Consider the following 19,949-nt stretch of genomic DNA (forward strand, 5'->3'; position numbering starts at 1 on the left):
ATCACCTTTTTAATTTTAAACCTGAGCATCAACTCTCCAAGAATGGAAGTTCAGCCAGGCCCATCTGCGGCCTAAATTTAGCTTCCCCCCAACCAAGACGTTTTAGCCCCTTAAACACACACATACATACAAATGCATGCACGCAACACACTAACACCTTCCACAACTCACACACTAAAACACACAAAGGATTTTAACCTTTTTTTCTTTCCTGAATGTTACTTGAAGGTAATGCTGTTGCTTCGACTTGGAAATAACTTCAGCAGAATAAGGTGAGTGTATATCTTTTTTAATAATGCAGCATTTTTACAACAATGCACTACTTTTAGTTGTATAATGTGAAATTGTGATTTTAAATAGTCTCCACAGTATATCATACATAACACAACATTCATTTATTGAGGTTTGCTGGTTCTGTGTGTAAACAACACTCACGTATTGGGGACATTACCACCTCCATTGTGTCAGCCATTACAGATGGAAGAGCTTTGATTTGTAGCAGCCTGGAGGTAAATATGGCTGTGGGTCGAGCTGCGGACATGAGTTTGATGGACATCTCCAAGATCTTCTCGCTGCTGCAGCCCAAGGATGAGGACGAAGACAACGAGCTGAGCCAAGCCTTGAACAGCGCCGTGAGCAATGACAACGCCATTCTTCTCTCAGAACTTCTTTCTCAGGAGCGCTACAGGAGGTCTATTAATACTCGAAGCGGCTGGGGGGTCCCTGTCACCCCCTTACGGACTGCTGCTGCTCTGGGACACCTTAAGTGCCTGGAGCTCTTACTGGAGCATGGAGCAGAGGTAAGATATGAAGCAACTCTTTGTGAAGTGCAGCAGTTTGGGGTTAGAGGGAGATAGTGGGACTCCTTGGCTGGTAAACAAATATATTCAAATGAGAAATCAGAATGTGCATTTTACACCTGCAAGCGACACTTAGAAATTGAATCAAAAGCTGACAATTTAACTTTTTTTTTTCCTGAGCCAGTTTCGCTAAATTACTTAAGGGAGGGGACTTTGGTCCGATTCTTTCATTTTCAACTTCAGCTCTAGATAGTTATACAGTCGCAACAATGTTTACATCACGATGGGCCATTTTGGCTCTGTTTTATCCACTTTTGGCCAACTGAAACCCATTAAGAGAAGGTTTCTAAATTCCTCGTTACTTATATTTTTAATTGAAGTGTTTCAAAATTTAAATCTGATTTAAAAAAAAATCAAATGTTTTCTAACAAATTACACCTTTTATCAATTTGGGGACAAAGGAGGACATTTCAGTCTTCTTAGGTTTTGAAAGTTTACTGCATGAAGTCCAATGCAAAAAATAATTGAAGCAGATTGGGTTTTAATAAGTGTAGATACCTTCTGCTGTCCATGAAATTGATTTTTATTTAATTAGTGGAAGCTTTCTCTGCTTGCTGAAGAAAGACTGTACTCTTAGCTATATGAAGAAAAAAAAAAAGGCCAGATTTTCCAGCTGACTTTTGGGAAAGAGAGAGAGGTCCTCCTGCACTGTTTACAGATTATCTTAATATTTTATCAAATCAGCCTCACAAGAGCTTCATGCATCTTTTTCAATTCTAGATTTAAAAGAGATGATTAAAAAGATTATAATAAGAATTACAGGACACGAGTCAAGAAGTCTGTGTCAAGCCGTATACGCTTCGTGTGCTCACGTCCAGATAGACAGCCTGGATGTGAAGGCCCAGACGCCACTGTTCACGGCTGTTAGCGGCAAACATCTGGACTGCGTGATGGCTCTGCTGAAGGCCGGCGCCGACCCAAACGGCAGCCAGCACAACAACTGCTCACCGGTTCTGACCGCCGCTCGGGAAGGGGATGTGGACATTCTCAGAGAGCTGCTGCGCTATGGAGCTGAGGTGGACGTTCGACCCAAAATGCCGGAGTGGGCATCCAATGCCACAGCGTGTCGAGGGCCTCTTTATATCTCAGCCGTGTATGGACATCTGGACTGCTTTAAACTTCTCCTCCAGCATGGAACTAATCCTAACTTTAACTGCACAGATGAGAAGATACTGGCCCGAATAAAACAGCCAAAGACTGTGCTGGAGGTGTGTTTGCGTTACGGTTGCGGCGTGGAGTACATCCAGCTTCTTATAGACTTTGGAGCAGATGTGTATCTGCCTACACTCATCATTGACAAGACAACAAAGCAGAATGAAGCCTTGGCTTTGCTGCTCAAGGAAAGGGGTAAGAGCCAAATGATTGACCATTTATTTTCTCACATCATTTCAATGCTAATGTTTTTGTGTCTTTCTGCACCAGTTTGTCCCAAACCTCTGATGTCACAGACTCGGCTGGCAATCCGCAGATACCTTCATTTTACTAACAAAGAGCCGGCTGTAGACAGATTGGATATTCCTCCCATCTTGAGAAACTACCTAAAGCACAACACCTCTGAATTCGTGGGATGTTCCAGTTAGCTTCAGGACAAAAGAAGCTTTTTCATGTCATTTTTATGTCCTTTTTGTAGATCAAGCCGCATACTGTCATGTCCTGTCTTTTTTTTTTTTTGAACAAGAAGGGCCGTCAAGTTTTGATATATTAAATAAATCTCTAAAGCATGCATTCTTTCAAATCAATCAACACAGTTTTCTTTACATCCTGTGGGAGTCTATTATGGCGGACCAAAAGTGCCAAAATATTAAACAAAATGAAAATAAAACCAAATATAAAAAATAGAATATAAATACAAACTTAGAGGAATTTCTGGCCCGAAGTTGGATACATATGGATTTGAAGTTTTACTTGGTTGACACGTGCTGGAGGAATCTTAAACCAAAAAGTCAAATTCAAATACCATATTAGTTTTACGTCTTGCATACCCTCCACGAGTCCTAGAAAATTAATGCTGCTTGAGTGCAGTGCTCGTGAGTGTCTTATTAAACCTGTAAGCAAGACGTTTTGAGAAGTAATTATACGAGAATAATATAAGGCGCCTGTAAAGCTGAGTCACTTTGGACCGTTTTGTTCAACAGCCGTATTTCACAGGGGAATAATTGTATTCAACGATCAAAGAAACCGATTAGAACAGTCGGAATTGAAATATACTTGAGTACTTTACATCAGTTCCAAGATTTTACTCATCTGTCCCAAGCTTTGAAGAAGATATTAGAAGAAAAATACCAAATTAGACAATTACGCATTTAATGAGTTACAATTTGGGCTTGACAGCACTAGTAAAGAGCTGAGTCTTTAATGTTGTCATATTTACACTGTATGTTGTTGAAATTGTTTGGTCTTGTTTAAGAATGCTAACGCCCTGCCCTCATGTCTCACCACTGATTGTGTCGACCCGTGTCCCATTTTCCGTCTTTACTGCTGTCTCATCCTGAACCAACCGTTGTCTTAAACCTGATTTCCATGTTATAAAGAGGCCATGCTTTTTTTTGCATTTGGTGCTTCCTGAGTTTGACTTCAGTTTTTGGTGAGAACTTTTCTTGCTGCTTTTAGTTCTAGTTGTAATCATCTTTGCTTAGATTTTGAGTTGTCTTTAGAAACTTTTTTAGAACTTGATTCTCACACATGCGCCTATGAGATCTGCAATTAAGTGGCACATGTAAGAACACGAAGAAGAACATTCTCCTTTAAGATGGTTGGAAGACCATAATTAGTGAGTTCACAAGACTGTTCTTTGCATTCTTCACTTTGAGAAATGGACAGTTTTTGGTGGACCTGGTGCCAAAAGTACCACCCACCACTGTGTTTTAGGAATGTGTGAGGAGAAAACGCACACAAGCACATGACACTTCTACAAAGGAAAATTGGAGGAGACAGTCAAACGCCAAACCTCAGGATTGCGAGGCAGACACATTCTCAAAACCTTTTATACCAAGTACCACACTCCAAAAATAATTTGCAGCTCTCAAAGTATCACCATATTGACTAACATTAAAATACAGTAGGAATGTAGAACTGAGCGTTCATCAAAAGCAAGTTTGTCTTTAATCCTAAGTACAAATAATAACAACACTGTAGCATCATGTAGTTCACAGAAAACCAATTAACATCAACAATGTGCTTCAACATGAGGAAAAACCTTCCCTAATCAGAACTTAAAATGCTAAAAAAACAAAAAAACAAGAATGCACCAAAATAAATGGCTCCAAGCAAATACACCAACTAGCAAAATATGGGTGAAGCCATATTTCTCTAGTTGTATCAAAATACATAACATTTTCTGGTGGAGCAAAAACTGATTTGTAAAGTTTTATGTAATGTATGATTTTAAATAAATAACTTGAAAGGTTGTACAACCGAACTGATTTTCTTCTCAATTCTGAATTATTTATCACACCAAGCCCTGCTGGAAAATTATTTGTTCCAAAAGTTTTCTATCTCAGTGTCCACAATGCCATGGTTAGATGGGTTTTATATGGAAGCCCCATGAGATGCCGGACCAGAGACCTACGTAACAGACTTCGAGGCAGGCCAATGCTCTTTTGGATAAATGACACAAACCACAGAAAATCCCCAAAGAGTTGTATTAGTCCAAATTCCAATGTGTTTTTCCCGTATTAAAAAGTCCAACCAAAACAAATGCTTCCATGTCCTTGTAAAGTGTAACGCCATTGATGAGCACTAGAGGTCGCAGTGAGCTACTCATTGATCTGACTCACTCTTGGAACTTGCCAAAGGCAGTTGAGCCCCGTAGCCATATCTTTTCATTTTGCAAGTATGTTCTCACTCATAAACAGTTAAATCTCTTCTTATAAAGAGTCACAACTGGAGCAAACCTCTCAAAAACAGACACCCACACCACATCACGCCAGGGAGTCTTAACATCAAGTCTTGCATCTGTGGGCTTGAAAAGATGAGCAAGAGCAGTCAGCTGAGCTGTATTTGCATAAGTCTCATTACTTATTGATGGCAGCATAGTTACAATCTGCACTCATTTTTTGGCAGGCATCCGCCTAACATGTCAGCAGCATCACCATGAAGTCAGCTACTACTTACAAGTGGGGGCGAAGCCATAATTTCTGAAATGGAGGTGGGGGTTTTGGGGGAATGCCGTCTTTTATGAGCCCATCCATCTTGTTACACTCTTATAGTATCTATACAAAGATAAACCAAACTGTGATTGAGGTAAATAAATAAAAAAGCAAAACAAAAGATAAAAGGTTTTGAATCAATTCTAAATCATGATTTCAGATCTCAAATGCGTGGCACTCTGGTTTCCTGTAACATTCCCAAAATATGTTTGGTAGGCTGATTAAGCACTCCAAATTGTCCCTAGGTGTGAGTGCGAGTGTGAATGGTTGTTCGTCTCTGCGTGCCCTGCGATTGGCTGGCAACCAGTTCAGGGTGTCCCCCGCCTAGTGCCCGATGACTGCTGGGATAGGCTCCAGCATCCCCGCGACCCTCGTGGGGACAAGCGGTACAGAAGATGGATAGATGGGTAATATTAATCAGAATACTGTGTTCATACCAGTGGACACACACCATAGCATTGTAAAAAATATTTTGGGTTGACTTCCTCTATAAATAACATGTTTCAAAACATATGCAGGTTATTACACTCAAAGCTTTATGATTCCTTATTATAAATAGGACATTTGTGCAAAGTATATCTTCTCTTGATATAGTTAAGTTTGAAATAACATGAGCAAGTCAGTGAGCATAATTTCTGAACAGAAACTAAGAATTGGGTTTGTGTCTAGTAATGAAAGAGCTGGCAAGCAAGCTGTGACACTGCAGGCACAATAGTGTACAGTAGGCTAGGGCTATTCTTAGTGCATGGGTGGAGGGGGTCAGCCCCAACTATATCATTACTTGCCAACATCTAACCCAATTTCTTTCAATTCATCAATAATGAATCCATGTGACAAATATTGGGAATGCCATGGAATCATGTCAAAGAACAGTAAACCTAACACAATGCACTCAGTCAGTCAGTCAGTCAGTCAGTCAGTCAGTCAGTCAGTCAGTCAGTCAGTCAGTCAGTCAGTCAGTCAGTCAGTCAGTCACTCACGAACGACACCAGCCAGTAAAGGTTTTATCGTCAACAAAAGTACAGCTCTATCAGATATGGATTCATTTTTATTCCTTTTTTTTTTTTTTTTTTTTTTTTTTTTTTTTACAGCGAAGTACAACATATTCCCAGTGCTTCTGAATACACCAAAACATATAATGTACATACAGTTGACATCTCCACTCTCCCATTCACAGTTTCTGAATTGAATAGGCATTAATTTTCATTTCTACATCAAATAATCAAACTCAAATTGCCAGCAAGAACATAAATGACAAATGTTTGCATATGGAGACAAGGATTTTGGGTAGTGAGTTAATAATTTTCAGCAGTAGGCAAAACTTCGACCTTGGACTAGATGATATTATACAATGACAAGTGTGTTTGTAAAAGTGGGACGTCAGTCTTCAGCTCACATTGCTGTCATTAAAAACCACATCTAATATGGCTCATTGGACTCTGTTGTACCCTGACTGTTGGTATGCAACCAAGGAGATCTCTCGTGGTAATGTCACCGTGCTCCACATGAGTGCTTTGTATACACGTTGGAATAAAAAAAAAAAAGGGGGGGGGGACTGAAAGCAGTCTCCTATGCATTCTGTTCGCTAACTTGGCTGTCTCAGTTCATGACTGGATAACAAACAAGATTTAAAACGATCTTCATCTCTAGAGCTTGGATAAAAGATAAGAATGTTCACCATTTAAGATTGTTGACCAATTTAGCCCCCAAATTATAACATTTAACACTGGCTACTAATTAAATAAACACAAGTGAGAAAAATCTTTACTGTCATGTTGTTATACTTCAGAGCGTGATATGCATTGTAATGAAGTACTGTACTCCTTGTGTGTCTTCAGGATTAGGATTATTTTTAGCACATCCCCACAGAGTTCTAGGGCGTTCGGCTCTTCTGCTGGACTAAAAATCTATACACCACACCTATGATCAGTGCTAACTCCTATATCGATATCATAAAAAAACTATACCCGTTTTGCCTCATATCTGATGTTCAGCAGTTACTGGTGTCCATAAATAACCAGCGAAGAGAGCTACGCCAGTGTCGATTGGAATAAAAAAGAGAAAACGTCTCATATTTGGCAAAGAGAATGCCAATGCCTTTCATTTAATCGATCAAGAGCTCACTCTGACTCTGTGTGGGGATAAGTCCCTTTCTTCTTCCTGGCATGAAATAGGAACAAAGGCTACAAGCAGAAACGTAACACGAGCAGAAGACAGCGGTGGCTAGAGACCAGAAGTCCCTCTCCGGTGAGATGGCAGTGGGTGCACAACTGAATGCGTCACGGCGGAAAAAAAAAAATTCCCGTCGGAGGCGAAATGAAACTAAACAAACCGTAAAGAGTTGTTTTAAGTCTCATGCAAAGTATTGGATGCCACAAGCATGCATTTACCTGGTACTGAGCTCTACCATACGCTAGAACTGGAACAACATTCGTCTCCAACGCAAAATACCAATATCCAAATATATGATCTGTCCTTTTTACAGTATTTACAGTGTGTAGCTGATAAAGTTAAAATAGATGACTTTTTTTTCTTATTTAATTCATAACTCATTGCTTATAATATTCTTCGAACGGTATACTCTAACTCGACTAAGCAAAACTAATGATTTCTAATATACTATATTCCAAACAAATTCTTGTTTGACAATAACACTGTCATTTCTATATACTGTATTTGAAATCAGAATAACTTGTCTTTGTGCAAGATAACTGCAGCTATGTAAATGTGACATAGTAACAAAATAAGTGTTTTGAGCGTGCTGTGCGCACAAAACAAATCTGTTGGAGTGGATCTCATGCGAGAGGAAGGAAAAGACCGTTGCAAGTCCCACACCGAAGGGAAAATAGTACATGACAAATTCAAATCTGCCTGTGAAACGGAATAGATAATCACTAGTGGAATGCTGGAAGGCACTGTTAGATAGCATCTCTCTTCTCCGCAGCACAACGGGCCAGTAAGTGCGCATGATTGTGTGTCTCTGTGTGCGTTTGCATCTGCGGGGGTGACGAGGTGGGGTGGGTGGGTGGGTGGTTGAGCGCAGCACTGGACCTGAGGTTAGCATGCTCAAGGAAACCTATGTTGTTGGTGAAAGGAATTATCTTCCAGAACAATCCAACTGGGCGAGACACTACTCATCTGTGTTGCAACTTTCTTTACACACATTGTACAACAGACATATTGAAGTAAGTTGTAAGGCTTGGCTGTATCGCACTTTCTTATTGAGGAACAAAGTAGTGCTCGGATAGCAAGATATGCTGTGCATTGAATCCAACGTGAGATGCGTCTGGAGTCAAAAGATGCTCACAAAAGCGTAGCCAGATGTTTTGCTTACACTCCAAAGTCTAGCAACAAGATAAGCATTCTCAAGATCTCCCTTTCTATCCGCTCTGCTGAAGAAGCATCTCATTCGTTGCGGGTTAAACAAATCCATCTGATCAGGCGGCAGTCTTCAGAAATTCTGTAAACAGTATGAAGCGCCGCGCCAGAACATGGATCAGATCTGGATAAACAACACCATGGAAGGGAAATGCCAAGATTTTAATCTGTGGAGATGGATGAATCGCAATCAGAAAACGCCTCCGTGCTACACCTCCTTATATCCATCTTTGTGCTGCAATACTTGCATTGCACTTCTTTTCCACTCCTTTGTTAACGTCAGACGGTTTGATCTACTCGCGACGGTAAGAGGTCTACCTTATATTACGACAACCATTCGTCCAAATCAATCTTTCGCCAAAAAATTCTCAGCTGACAGACCTTTTAAAGATCAACCTCACTGCTTGCTGTCAGTGCATTTCCAGAGGTGGACCTTGCTCTTTCCAAACAGTCCGTGAGCTGCCAGCACAGTGCTACAGGGGTGGTCTCTGGGGAAAGAGGGGAGGGGCTCTGGTGCTATGCGGCTGGAGCGTAGCCTGCCTATCTCCTGCTCCCAGCAGGTTCATCTGAGCGGCAAGTTCCCCACAACCCACAGCCCTTGACCTTCTGCGTGATGGGATATGAATACCCTGTCAAAACTGCTTGGTGAAAGAATGGTTATACACTATAATTCTGACGTTCCCGCTATTGATTTGTTCCCGGAAACGTCATATCACAGCCGCTGGCAGGTTTCTGACCGATTGAAAAGCTTCCGCTGACTCATATAGGCTGAGCAGGTGAGCAAAGAGATAACGACGGCGAGATGACAAAGAGAGGCCGTGACGAGAGGGCTACTACAGAGTGAGTAGAGAGCAGATTCAAATGCGCCTAAATGGTCTGCAACTGGCGATGGGAGATGCCCAACAGAATCGAGCTTCCCGGTTAACTTGAGATCGACACGGGACTGTCGTTACTCGGAGAATGCAACTCACATAGCAGCACAGCAAGATTTGGGACACAATCATACAACGACCTGGGCGCTTCTTGGTTCGTGTCTTCGATGGATCTAAAGAGCAGTAATACAACAATCTCTACGAACGATTCCCAGGACAATCAGTTGGTGTGTGGATGCAGGTAAGTGTTGCGGAATCTGAGTGAGAGTGCAAGTGACGGTTGACTCAGCTGGAGAAGCACGATAACTAAGAATGTTTTCAACAAGTATGAAAAGTTATGTCTGATTACCCCCCCGCCCGCCATATTCTGTGAGTCTTCAATCCTCTTGCTGCTTTCAACCACACCCAATATTAACATTGGTCCTTAACTTTGAAAGTCTCAAATCAGTGTGTTTTTGTATTTTCTTCATTATGTGACACGATCATCCAGTGTTTAGTGCTTCTAAGGAAAAAAAATAGCTGGTCCTTCAGAAGAGTCTCTATTTCTTAAATGGAGCTAATCTACTAAAATTTTGCCAGAAAGGAGCCTGGCCTCTTTTGGATTGACTGAATTCAAAAACCTCTCCTTGTGCCATGTCCTCCGTTACCTCATACTGCCCCGCGCTGAGGGGTTCCTGCGGGGGCGGATATGAGGGCGGCGTGCACCTGTTTACACCTAGAAGAGCAGCGGGTGCAGAAAAGCCAGAAAGGGGGTACAAGGGCAGGGCGGGGCAAGGAGGCGGCGTAGGCACAAAGCAAAGAGAAAAAAAATGTCAGTCAGTCTTGTCAGTGAATTTGCTTGACAACACAACACCTATTCATGCTGTCGCAGCACACAGGCGCACGCATAAAAAATGAGAGTCCATTGCTGCATGGTAAACCTGAAACGTGATTATATGATGACTGCTGAAGAGGATGAGAAGTGGAATTCAGCATTAGTGATGACACAAGGGAGACGAGAGATGCTATTCAAGCACGGTCTGTCGCGAGCAAACGAGAGAACCGACACGTCACATCCGATCCAATGCTGGACAGGAGACCATTGTTGCTCCGTTTTCGTTGTCGGCATATTGGTTTGAATAGCACCCTCAACACTTGAGGAACACAAGAGTGGTGAAAATAGAGCCCAACAGAAAGCTTTTTAATGTGCATTTAACTAGATTGAGCTAGTCTACAAGCATCACAAGTATGCTGGCGTAGTTACAAACTACTATATTTGGAGATCAAAGTTGCCATGGCACCTCAGAAAAAATAAATTTGGAGAAAGGCTGTGCTTTGTTACAGGTATTTTGCCAAACACTGTTTTAGCAGCAGTTTGATCTATTTGTGAAAGTGGAAGCTGTTTGTTTGAGATACTCCATTAGATAATGCTTATCAGCACACAGGGCAGCGACTGCATGCTCCAGCGCCAACGTTAGTGACAACACCTCCCAATGCTATTTGAGCAGTTGCCATGGCATCTTATTGTGCTAAGATCTAAAGAGAACTCTTAGGCATATACCTTTATCATTTTCAAACCATGTCCATAAAACATGGCCCTCTTTCTCAAGATGAAATCTATAAATGAATCTGAAATTCAAGAGAGTACTTCACCTTGTGCCAGCCATGTACACATATAGCACAGATACATTTGCTTGGAAAAGACATCTATGAGAGTTGACGCCAGAGAGAACATTCAGAAGTGGTTATTGGTTAATTCATACTTTAATGGATGATCATGCTTATTGTGCCGCTGACCATAGCGGAAAAAAAAAACAGTCATGGGAAAAAAAGAAAAAAACATCTAGACTAACACTAAAGAAGCTAAGATGCAAAGAATGACACCAGCAGTTGTGACATGTGGTCCCAGTGTTTATGCTGACAGGCGTTAGAATGTCAAAAACACCTCTTTTTCTTCACTAAGTTGTAAAGCTGTTGGGTTTCAGTGGTGGCTGTATTTGTAGGTACATCAGACTTATTTACGAAAAGTAAATTGTCTATTATTTCAATGTGGATTCAGTTCAGACAAAGACAACAAAGCAGTTCTTACATAAAGAATACACAGTGCCATGAAACTTATTCATCCCACTTGAGATTTCTCACATCTTACAACCACAAACTTCAGCTTTTTTTTAAATTAAGCTTTTATTTGCTTGACCGATACAAAGTAGCATATAATTGCCAAGTGGAATGACTATGATACACAAAATTGTAATTTATAATTGCCAAATGGCATGAATATGATACATAGTTTTCAAAATTGTAGGGTTCATCAAAATCTAAAATTTGTAGTGGGCCATTCGTTGGATTCAGCCCCCCCTTCATCAGTTCCCACCTTGTAGAGCCACCTTTCTCTGCAATTTCCTCAATCTACTTGCCTCAAGCTCAGGAGGTAATTGAAAATCTTAAATCATACCTAAAATTTCAGCGACAGCTGTGAGGCATATGCTGAAGGTCTGGGTATTCAATTCACATTTAGCTTCAGCTTCATTGAAAAAATGTTGCAAACCCTAACCCAAACACTTGCTGGTTAAGAAATTGCGTCAGGAAAACTGTGACACCGGATCCAGATGCCATAAAGACAGGTGTCATCTTTAAAACTCAATACTTCATGCACACAGTCCTTCTGTCTTTTCATTGATGCTTAACGGGCTGCTCTACTGCATGTAGCAAGTCAGCTTGACGTGAGCAAGCAGACATTTAACTCAAATACCGTACAAGACCAAAATTTCACCTTAATCTACGGTACTTTTCCAGTGTACTCAGTGCACCCTGTATAATATGTGTGTTTGTATGTTTAAGGAAAGTTAATGAAAGTAGGTATGAAAAAGCAGGTTGAACAAACAGTAAACAACGATGAGAAGACAGAGCACGCCAGCGAGGAAAAGAAAATGAAAATCACCTGATATCTTCTTGTTGCCTCACCTTTCTGTTTGGTCACCTTTCTCACTGTCATGGCCGCCTGCCGTTTCTGGTACTCTGAGATCTCAAAACCTAAACAACACAGTATACTCTCAAAAGAAAGGCAGTGACAACAGATTGCAAAAAAAAGAGAATAACTCATGAGTCCCATCTCATCTCATCATACTCAGGCAAGTTCATGTGATCATACTAGGGATGGGAATCTTCACCATCAAAGTGATACGATACACATCTCGATACACTGCCAACGATTCCATGCATTCACGATTCATGGAATTGCCAATGATAAGATGCGATACGATTTTCGCATCTCCTGTGATACGGTGCGATACAGTACGATTTAATTTTAAAACAATGCGGTCCGGTGCGATACGATGCAACTGCATCTTACAGGTCGTATCGATTTTCCGATGCATTCGAGATTCATGGAATTGCCAATGATAAGATGCGATACGATTCTCCCATCTCATGCGATACAGTACGATTCAATTTGAAAACAATGCGATCCGGTGCGATACGATGCAACTGCATCTTACAGGTCGCATCGATTTTCCGATGCATGTATCGGTGAATCTTCCCAACCCTGGAGACCATACAAATATGAGAGCAAAACTATCTGATTGGATACTTAGTAGTGCATAGGTGTTTTAAGTGACGCCATGACAATGACGCCCTGTAGCTGTTTTTTGTCAATAATCTCCCTTCTGATCTCGGAAAGAAAAATATTGTATTTCTGGGCTCGGAAAAGTAAAAGTAGATGATGTTTAAATCAATGGAGCAATTGAACTGCTAAAAATGTGTACAGATGAGCGGAAGATTACTTTGATGAACAGCAGTGTAAATGTTTTTCTGCATCCACACGATGAATAAAAGGACAAAACTTTAAAGTTTACATTTATCATTTTACCAAAGAGTTTTAACCTGTACTATTATACACTAAAACAGTACACCTTTCAAAATGTTATGCAGATATGTTGTATTGCATACAAAAGAGCAATGACTGAAGCTATTGTGAGTGAAGCAAATGCTGTCTAAAGATATGACTAACCGATTTTCTCATCCTCCTGCACCATCTTCCTCTCCTCATGGAAAGCCCTGAGCCAGCGGATCTTCTCCTCCGGCTTCTTGGCCAGGAAGATGTGGATCTCGTCGCAGTCTTTGTTGCACAATTTGAAGGCGTTCTTCACACTTACGTTGAAGTCATCATCTCTCCCGTCAATGGCGTCCCGCACCTCGTAGCGATCCATGTCGATACGACCCTTATAGTACAGAATGTCCCGTCGTATCAGATCCTGGTGAGGTGCATAGAAAGATGAATTGTGTGTGGTACAAGTATGTGCCCATGTCTTTCAATCGTGCCAAGGGGTCATCAAGCATCTTCAGTCTGTCTAAAGAAACCCTTTCCATCTGCTGCCCAAATATACTAACACTCACTTTGCACATCGAGCGATGCCAGTTTTCCAAGAAATACACGTATCGACATTATTTAACACTGGCAAAGATGAGCGTATTGAGTGTTTCAACCATACATTAAAGCTTGTGTTGCTGCATTCCATATTCGAGGACTTCACAAAAATCAAAAATGCATTCTCTATATTTATAGCATGCACATTGGCATTGACAAAAAAGTAGGTTAAAACAGTAAGCTTTGTAAAAATTGGTGAAGTAAGCAAGTTATGACTTATTTCCAAAGCACATGAATGAATGTACGAATGAATTAATTAATCTTTGTTTCTTCACACCATCGTAAATCTTTCTTTCATAGACATATAACATGACATTTTAATAGCATGAGAAAAAGGGTCCCCGAGTGAAGCTAAGTATAAGCTTATATAACGGGGCCCAGACATACGGACGGACGGACAGACACTCATTATACACACATACACGCTCTTAACCCAGCTAACTATGGAAATGTGGATTTAATAACAGGTTTATAAAAGATAGCTAAAAAGATGTTTTTTTAAAATTGGAGATTGAGGGCATGACCTTTAAGGCTGTGTGTTTTAACTCGCATCTGATGGGACTGCTGGGGTCTAGTGATGGGTATGAGACTGCATAGTATGTGGTTTCTCTTGTACACAACTTGAAACATGACACATGCATTATGAAATTCATTCAGCTCAGGTAGTCTTAGTAACTCAAAATGGCGGAAGAGAGGGAGGGATGGAGAATTAAACTCAGATCAAGACAGAGCCCTAATGACTTTCTTTTGTCGAGATTGAAGTTTTTTTAAGGTGACTAGAAAAGGTGTTGCCCCATATGCAATATGTAGTTAAAATGAGGTTCAAATAGAGTTTTGTACAAAATAAGGAGTAGTGACTGAGGGAGGAAATGTCTGACTTTTAAAATAAATGGCACCTGAAAAAAGTAAAATTGCCATAGATGAAATTATTACTCCCTGACCCAGTTGTAAATTGATCACTTATCGGCTATAGGTTTAATGAAAAAGCCCAATGATGATAATCATCAAAATGTCAAATATCGGCCCCGGTAATTGGCCCGACAAATAATCGGTCTCTTATTAGCATTTAGCTTGGTAGTTCTACTGATCAGTGCATATGAAAGCCTTTGTTCAGCACAAAGAATTCCACAATAGATGGGGGGGGTCTGGGGCTGTACGGGGCAGTCGGGTCTGGTCTGTGTGTACCGGTTAGTATTCTCGGCAATCAGTCTTGCATTTCTTTTTTATTGACTTTATTTACAGCTTTGCACCCAAAGCATTACGTCAGACTTCTTTGTTCCCTCCATCTTTTTTGTACCACCATATCTTCAAAGCAACCCATTTACATTTCATGGTAAAATAATTGTAATCATTTTAGCTTAAAAGTGAATTCAGCCACCAGATCGGACTCATCTCACCCGAAAACAAGGCTTGAAAGATTAGACTGCGACAGTATGTAAAAAAAGAAAAAGTTAAATTGTATTTTGACTACACAACGGTTTTCATACATTTGCAGATTGTCTTTTTTCATCAATGATTACGCTATATAGCAGGGCATTATATAACACACACATTCACCCTCTTAGAAAAGGCAGAAGCCAAAATCTGACAATGCCAACAGTACATCCAGCACAAATAACCTTAGCCAATATAACTTGATTTACTTCTCCCGTGTAAGTAATCGCTACAGCACAATAGCCTAGGGCCAAACAACATCCAGTCACATGATGAGGTCAGCTGGGGTGAAATGAGAAGCAGAACATCTAATGAGTATGCAGAGATAAACCTGCATCTATGTACAATCCTGATAAGAACAATGGGAGAGGAAAAGATGGAGCGCTCACACCCCCGAGGCCTGTCACTGGATTTAGAATGCTAGAGGAGGAAGTATCGAGCGGGAAAAAAAAAAAAGAAAATAGACTAAACTGTAATTCAGCATATCCTTGAAGCTTTTTTTCAAGGGGCACTGCACAAATACTGTAATTGATTTGTGGTAGAGGTCACTAAATGATTAATACAATGTATCCAAGTGTCTCACTGCATTCGTGCCCGTGTCTCTGTGTGCATGTATAGTTGAGTGTAGCCAAGCATGAATATTCATCTGACAGGGGAGCACAGCCTCGGTGCATCGAAGCCAAAACTACCGCAGCTACATTTTGAGAAATGTGCTGAGTATTTGAACTTAACGGAGGGCTCGTACGTCTTCTATTGGGTAATACAGTATATTTCCAGCCTAAGCAAGAAGTTGCACTGGCTTCAAGCACCTCTGTGGTCGGCATGGGATGCACAACTGTTTTGTGTTCTCCCTTATCAGCTTTGTTTTCATGCAAACAGAAATCAAAATGAAAGGAAGAAAATGAACAAAGAAAAAGACATTTTACCTTCTTACAGAGAACCAGCTGGTGATCAAAGAGGAAGAAGACTCGCTGCTGGCTGCGCCCATATGGCTGATAGATCCATGACAGCTCCCCAGTGTAGATGAGCTCGGAGCTTCTGTCCAAGATATCATCCCCCTAGACCAGCCCCCCCGAAAACACAAAAAACCCAGATACAAAATCAATCAATCAAAGGTTCACTCTTTGAACGAATCGTTAAATAATAGAATTATTTTGGCTTTATCTTTTTAATTCGGGATGCATAACAATGTCCTTTCACACGAGTAGAGCTGAACAATATATTGTACTTCCGAGGAGAGGCTTTAAAGACCCTTTAAGATAGATGTGTAGATAAAGTGTAACCCCCCTGGAAGGTAAATCCAATGTATTTATTCAAACAAACTTAGAAACTCAAACTTAAACTCACTATTTGTCTATTTTTTGCTCCTATTCATGTTCATTTATATTTATACATATTATATTATTTTACATCAATTTTGTACGATACTCAAATTTTTGCTTTGTGTCTTAGCCCACTAATGAAAGCACTCGCTCAAAAGTAAGATGCACCTATTCGTTCGAGTAAAGAAAGAACCTGCCCCAAAATCTGACACAAATTGCAGATGTTCCATGTGGTTATGGCGTCAACTCCAAAAAGTGTTTGAAGTCATTGAGCAAATTATTATTCTATGAAACTATTATCTGAACTGAATTTTGATGTTAACTCATCCGAATAAAGAAGCCACTAAAATCAAGACAAAACACAAATAGGCCTTTCAGTTTATGAGTATTGCAAACTCTCCTTTGGGTGTCTTCCTGTTCGTTTGTTTTTAGTCTGGTATCTGATCTATAATAAACATTTTGGAAAATGTTGATCTGCCAACAGTTAGAATACAGACTGGTGAGAAAACTTGCAAAAAGATTCAATTATATAATAACTAACAAAAATGAAGGACGAAAAAAGTGATTAATTTCAAAGTCACATGCAAAACAAATCTTTTTCACAAAATGTCTGGAAAATCTACGCGTACATGTGGTTATTCTCTAACTAACTAACTAACTAACTAACTAACTAACTGACTGACTGACTGACTGACTAACCTAGAAGAAGATAGACAAAACAGATTTCATACATAAATCCAGCATAGGGGTATGAAGCGGGGGTCTACAGTAGGAGCACATTTTGTCTCTCAAGGTACACCGATTGTTGTGTTAAGGCTTCATGTACACAAAAGCTGTAGCTTTTACAGATGCAGTGAGAAGCCATTTGTACATTGAAGACATGGACACACGCCTACGCACACACGCACACGCACACGTACATACCTCCCAGTCTAAAACAGACGCTTGCCACTGGGCAATTTTGTCAATGTTTTCCAGTCTCCTCTTCCTCTCATTGATCTGCTGGGTGACGTTTCGCATTACCGCCAAAGCTGCTGCCACATATCGATAGTCGCTACAGACACAGACAGTGGACACATAATGAATGACTCTTGGGGAATTTAATGGTCATGTTAAAGTCTTTGAAAACAGGCCGCTCTTTAAGCAAAAATAAAATGTGGTGATGTTGCAGTAATGAAAGACACAGTCTACCTTATTAGACGAGGAATGTATACTGAAGTAATAGTGCTGGGTCGGCTAGAACAAGGTCCAATAGCAAGTCACTATTGGATTCTAATTAGCCACTTGGTCTAGCAACTTTAAAAACGAGAGCATCAATGCTATCTGATAAGGATTTTTCTCTTTGCCTCTGGTTGCTATACATCCAAATATAGTGCGTATGTGTTTGACAGAGAGATGGCCTATACTTGGCAGATTCTCTGCCGTCAAAGACTGAATTGGCAGGTCTCGCTGGCAGAGCTGGCAACTGGCTGAGAGCGCCTTGTTTGTGAATGACCTGAAGCTGGCTGACTTAAGCTAAATCTATTACGCTATGTTTCTGCGGGCTTGCATATCCAAGTTTGCACGTCTGAATTTATATGTACAGTAACGATTTGTGCCTCTTCAAGCTTCTTCCAATACTTTACAGGAAAGCTATAAAGTGGCCATTTTACACACATACTGAGATGACAATTAGTGTAGATAAAATTCAAAACTTGAATTTGCAACCCAAAATAAGATTAATTCACAAGAGATTAATTTTGAAGTACTGAGTACAATACTGTTAAGTGTATGTATATTGTGTCATACCTGTGCTCTTGTGCCGTGTATTTGAGAAGTTCAGCCAACTGGAGGGGATATTTGCAGATCTTCTGAACAGGGGTGAGCAAGAAGCCGTCTATGGCAATGTCAATCATTTGCTGGAGGAGTCGACAGGCCTCAAAAAAGTGCTGGTACCTGCCATCCCTCATCAACTTGCTCAGCTCCATGCAAGCATCCAAGTGGTTATTGCAGTATTCTGAATATATCCAGAAACCATCTTGCTGTAATTAAGAAGGAGAAAAGCAGGAATAACAAATTAAAAACAAAATAGTTTTTCATTCACACAAAATATTAAGAATTGTTTATTTGTTTGTTTTTTTGTTTCTTTGTTTAGTCAGTCGGATGGCGAAATTGAAGGGCAGAAAGTGGTTTCTTGATCGTGTTCTTGATTCTTGAGCCAAACCATATTGTTGTTGAAAGTGTCATATCCTTCTATAATTTCCAGCCTTCTTGAATTTTGAATTGTGTAAAAACATAGTATAAGTTGTAAATTGTATAATAAAGGCCCACACGCCCCATTACGCCCAATTCTACCAGCAAAAGAAAAGTTAAACTGCGATTTGCACAAGACTCGTGCCCAAAGTTCTCATATTCATGAATGGCATTGAACACAAAACACTCCAACATTTGTAATTTCTTTTGCTCTCAATGTTCAAATAAAGTCTTAAACAATCCAAAACCACAAATCTTTAAAGAGCAGTTCTTAAGGATAAGGAATAATGGGACAAGCACAGCAGTGGATATAAGTATGTCCAAATGTTTATGAGCTTGGGAGGTGACCTTGTTTTTGATTTTGCTGGTGCATGCTAAATTGTACTCATTTGTATTTTAATAACACATATATTTTTGAATCTTGCACTATGAACTCACATGCTCTAAAAAGCATGGTCCAATTTCAGACAGGTGGGGATCCTCTGTGTTATATTGTTTCTCCAGGTCTCTAACAAATCCCATCTGGAAACGGTAGATGTCCTCAATGTTGCCGAAGATGACCTTCAGTTGGTCATCATTAAACATGTCCACCCGTTTCCTGCACTGGCGGAGGTAACCCTGCAGAAGAAAGTTCATTAAGTTCAATCATGCTTCCAAAAGATGATGTGGTTGGGAGCCATCAATTGAACAAAACTGAAATGACCACTGATTCAAAATCATGATTCTAAGTAAATATATATATATATATATATATATATATATATATATATATATATATATATATATATATAGGGTTAGGGTTCCTTCACCAATTTGCGCTTCACATTTCGCAAATGCGAGATTTTGCGGGTTTATAAGTAAGAACAGCATTTAAATACACGTTGATAGCGCGGGGCGTGCCTCTGAGCAATGTGCGTCACTGCGAACAAGTGCGGGAAGCGCGGCGGCCAGCCTGTCACGAACGAGGCAAGACAACCAAGTGCAACACGGACTGTTAATTTAGGGAATGCGAAAACAGGAAAAGGGGAAAACGGAGGCTAAAACGCCAGTAGAGGGGGTGCACGAGGTGACTGACGAGCTGGTCAGCAGGCTTGCATCGTGCGGGCATCTCGTTACACAACGGATCAGGCCAACGGGAATCAGATGGAAGGTGTACGTGTTTCAAGGCAGACAACCGGCCAGGCGTACCGCTACACAGCGGATTAGGCAAACGGAAATTAGGTGGCAGGCCTGCGTGTGTCAAACCAGACAAAACAGCAACGTCTGACCGGCGACGGACGACGTCTATACATATGGGC

At 40.5% G+C, this 19,949-nt stretch overlaps 2 protein-coding genes across 2 annotated transcripts in view; one reads left to right on the top strand and one right to left on the bottom strand.

Annotated features, from left to right (window-relative positions):
* The first annotated feature begins 494 nt into the window (after positions 1 to 494).
* On the top strand, positions 495 to 2,440 carry asb12a (ankyrin repeat and SOCS box-containing 12a). Its single transcript, XM_085905048.1, has 3 exons — positions 495 to 800; positions 1,679 to 2,207; positions 2,283 to 2,440. Exons 1-3 carry the CDS (start codon positions 516 to 518, stop codon positions 2,438 to 2,440), a joined length of 972 nt encoding a protein of 323 aa, XP_085761174.1. The 5' UTR covers positions 495 to 515.
* Positions 2,441 to 4,902: 2,462 nt separating this feature from the next.
* LOC147061195 (uncharacterized) overlaps positions 4,903 to 19,949 on the bottom strand; it is a 47,193-nt gene continuing 32,146 nt past the window's right edge. The window contains exons 9-15 of the mRNA XM_085905047.1: positions 19,090 to 19,269; positions 18,208 to 18,440; positions 17,344 to 17,473; positions 16,024 to 16,155; positions 13,247 to 13,490; positions 12,202 to 12,270; positions 4,903 to 9,973 (exon numbers count right to left, since the gene is read on the bottom strand). Coding sequence (XP_085761173.1) covers positions 9,798 to 9,973; positions 12,202 to 12,270; positions 13,247 to 13,490; positions 16,024 to 16,155; positions 17,344 to 17,473; positions 18,208 to 18,440; positions 19,090 to 19,269 — 1,164 coding nt within the window. The 3' untranslated portion in view covers positions 4,903 to 9,797. The remainder of the gene's footprint in view (positions 9,974 to 12,201; positions 12,271 to 13,246; positions 13,491 to 16,023; positions 16,156 to 17,343; positions 17,474 to 18,207; positions 18,441 to 19,089; positions 19,270 to 19,949) is intronic.

The sequence above is a fragment of the Syngnathus leptorhynchus genome, chromosome 2 (assembly GCF_054491065.1).
Source record: "Syngnathus leptorhynchus isolate UIUO chromosome 2, UIUO_Slep, whole genome shotgun sequence".
Classification (NCBI taxonomy): Eukaryota; Metazoa; Chordata; class Actinopteri; order Syngnathiformes; family Syngnathidae; genus Syngnathus; species Syngnathus leptorhynchus.

Excerpts from the sequence above, each read along its gene's own strand:
- asb12a (XM_085905048.1), top strand. The coding sequence starts at position 516 with ATGGCTGTGGGTCGAGCTGCGGACATGAGTTTGATGGACATCTCCAAG. Across the intron at positions 801-1,678 it reads TACTGGAGCATGGAGCAGAG|ATAGACAGCCTGGATGTGAA; the intron begins GTAAGATATGAA and ends GCTCACGTCCAG. Across the intron at positions 2,208-2,282 it reads TTTGCTGCTCAAGGAAAGGG|TTTGTCCCAAACCTCTGATG; the intron begins GTAAGAGCCAAA and ends TTTCTGCACCAG.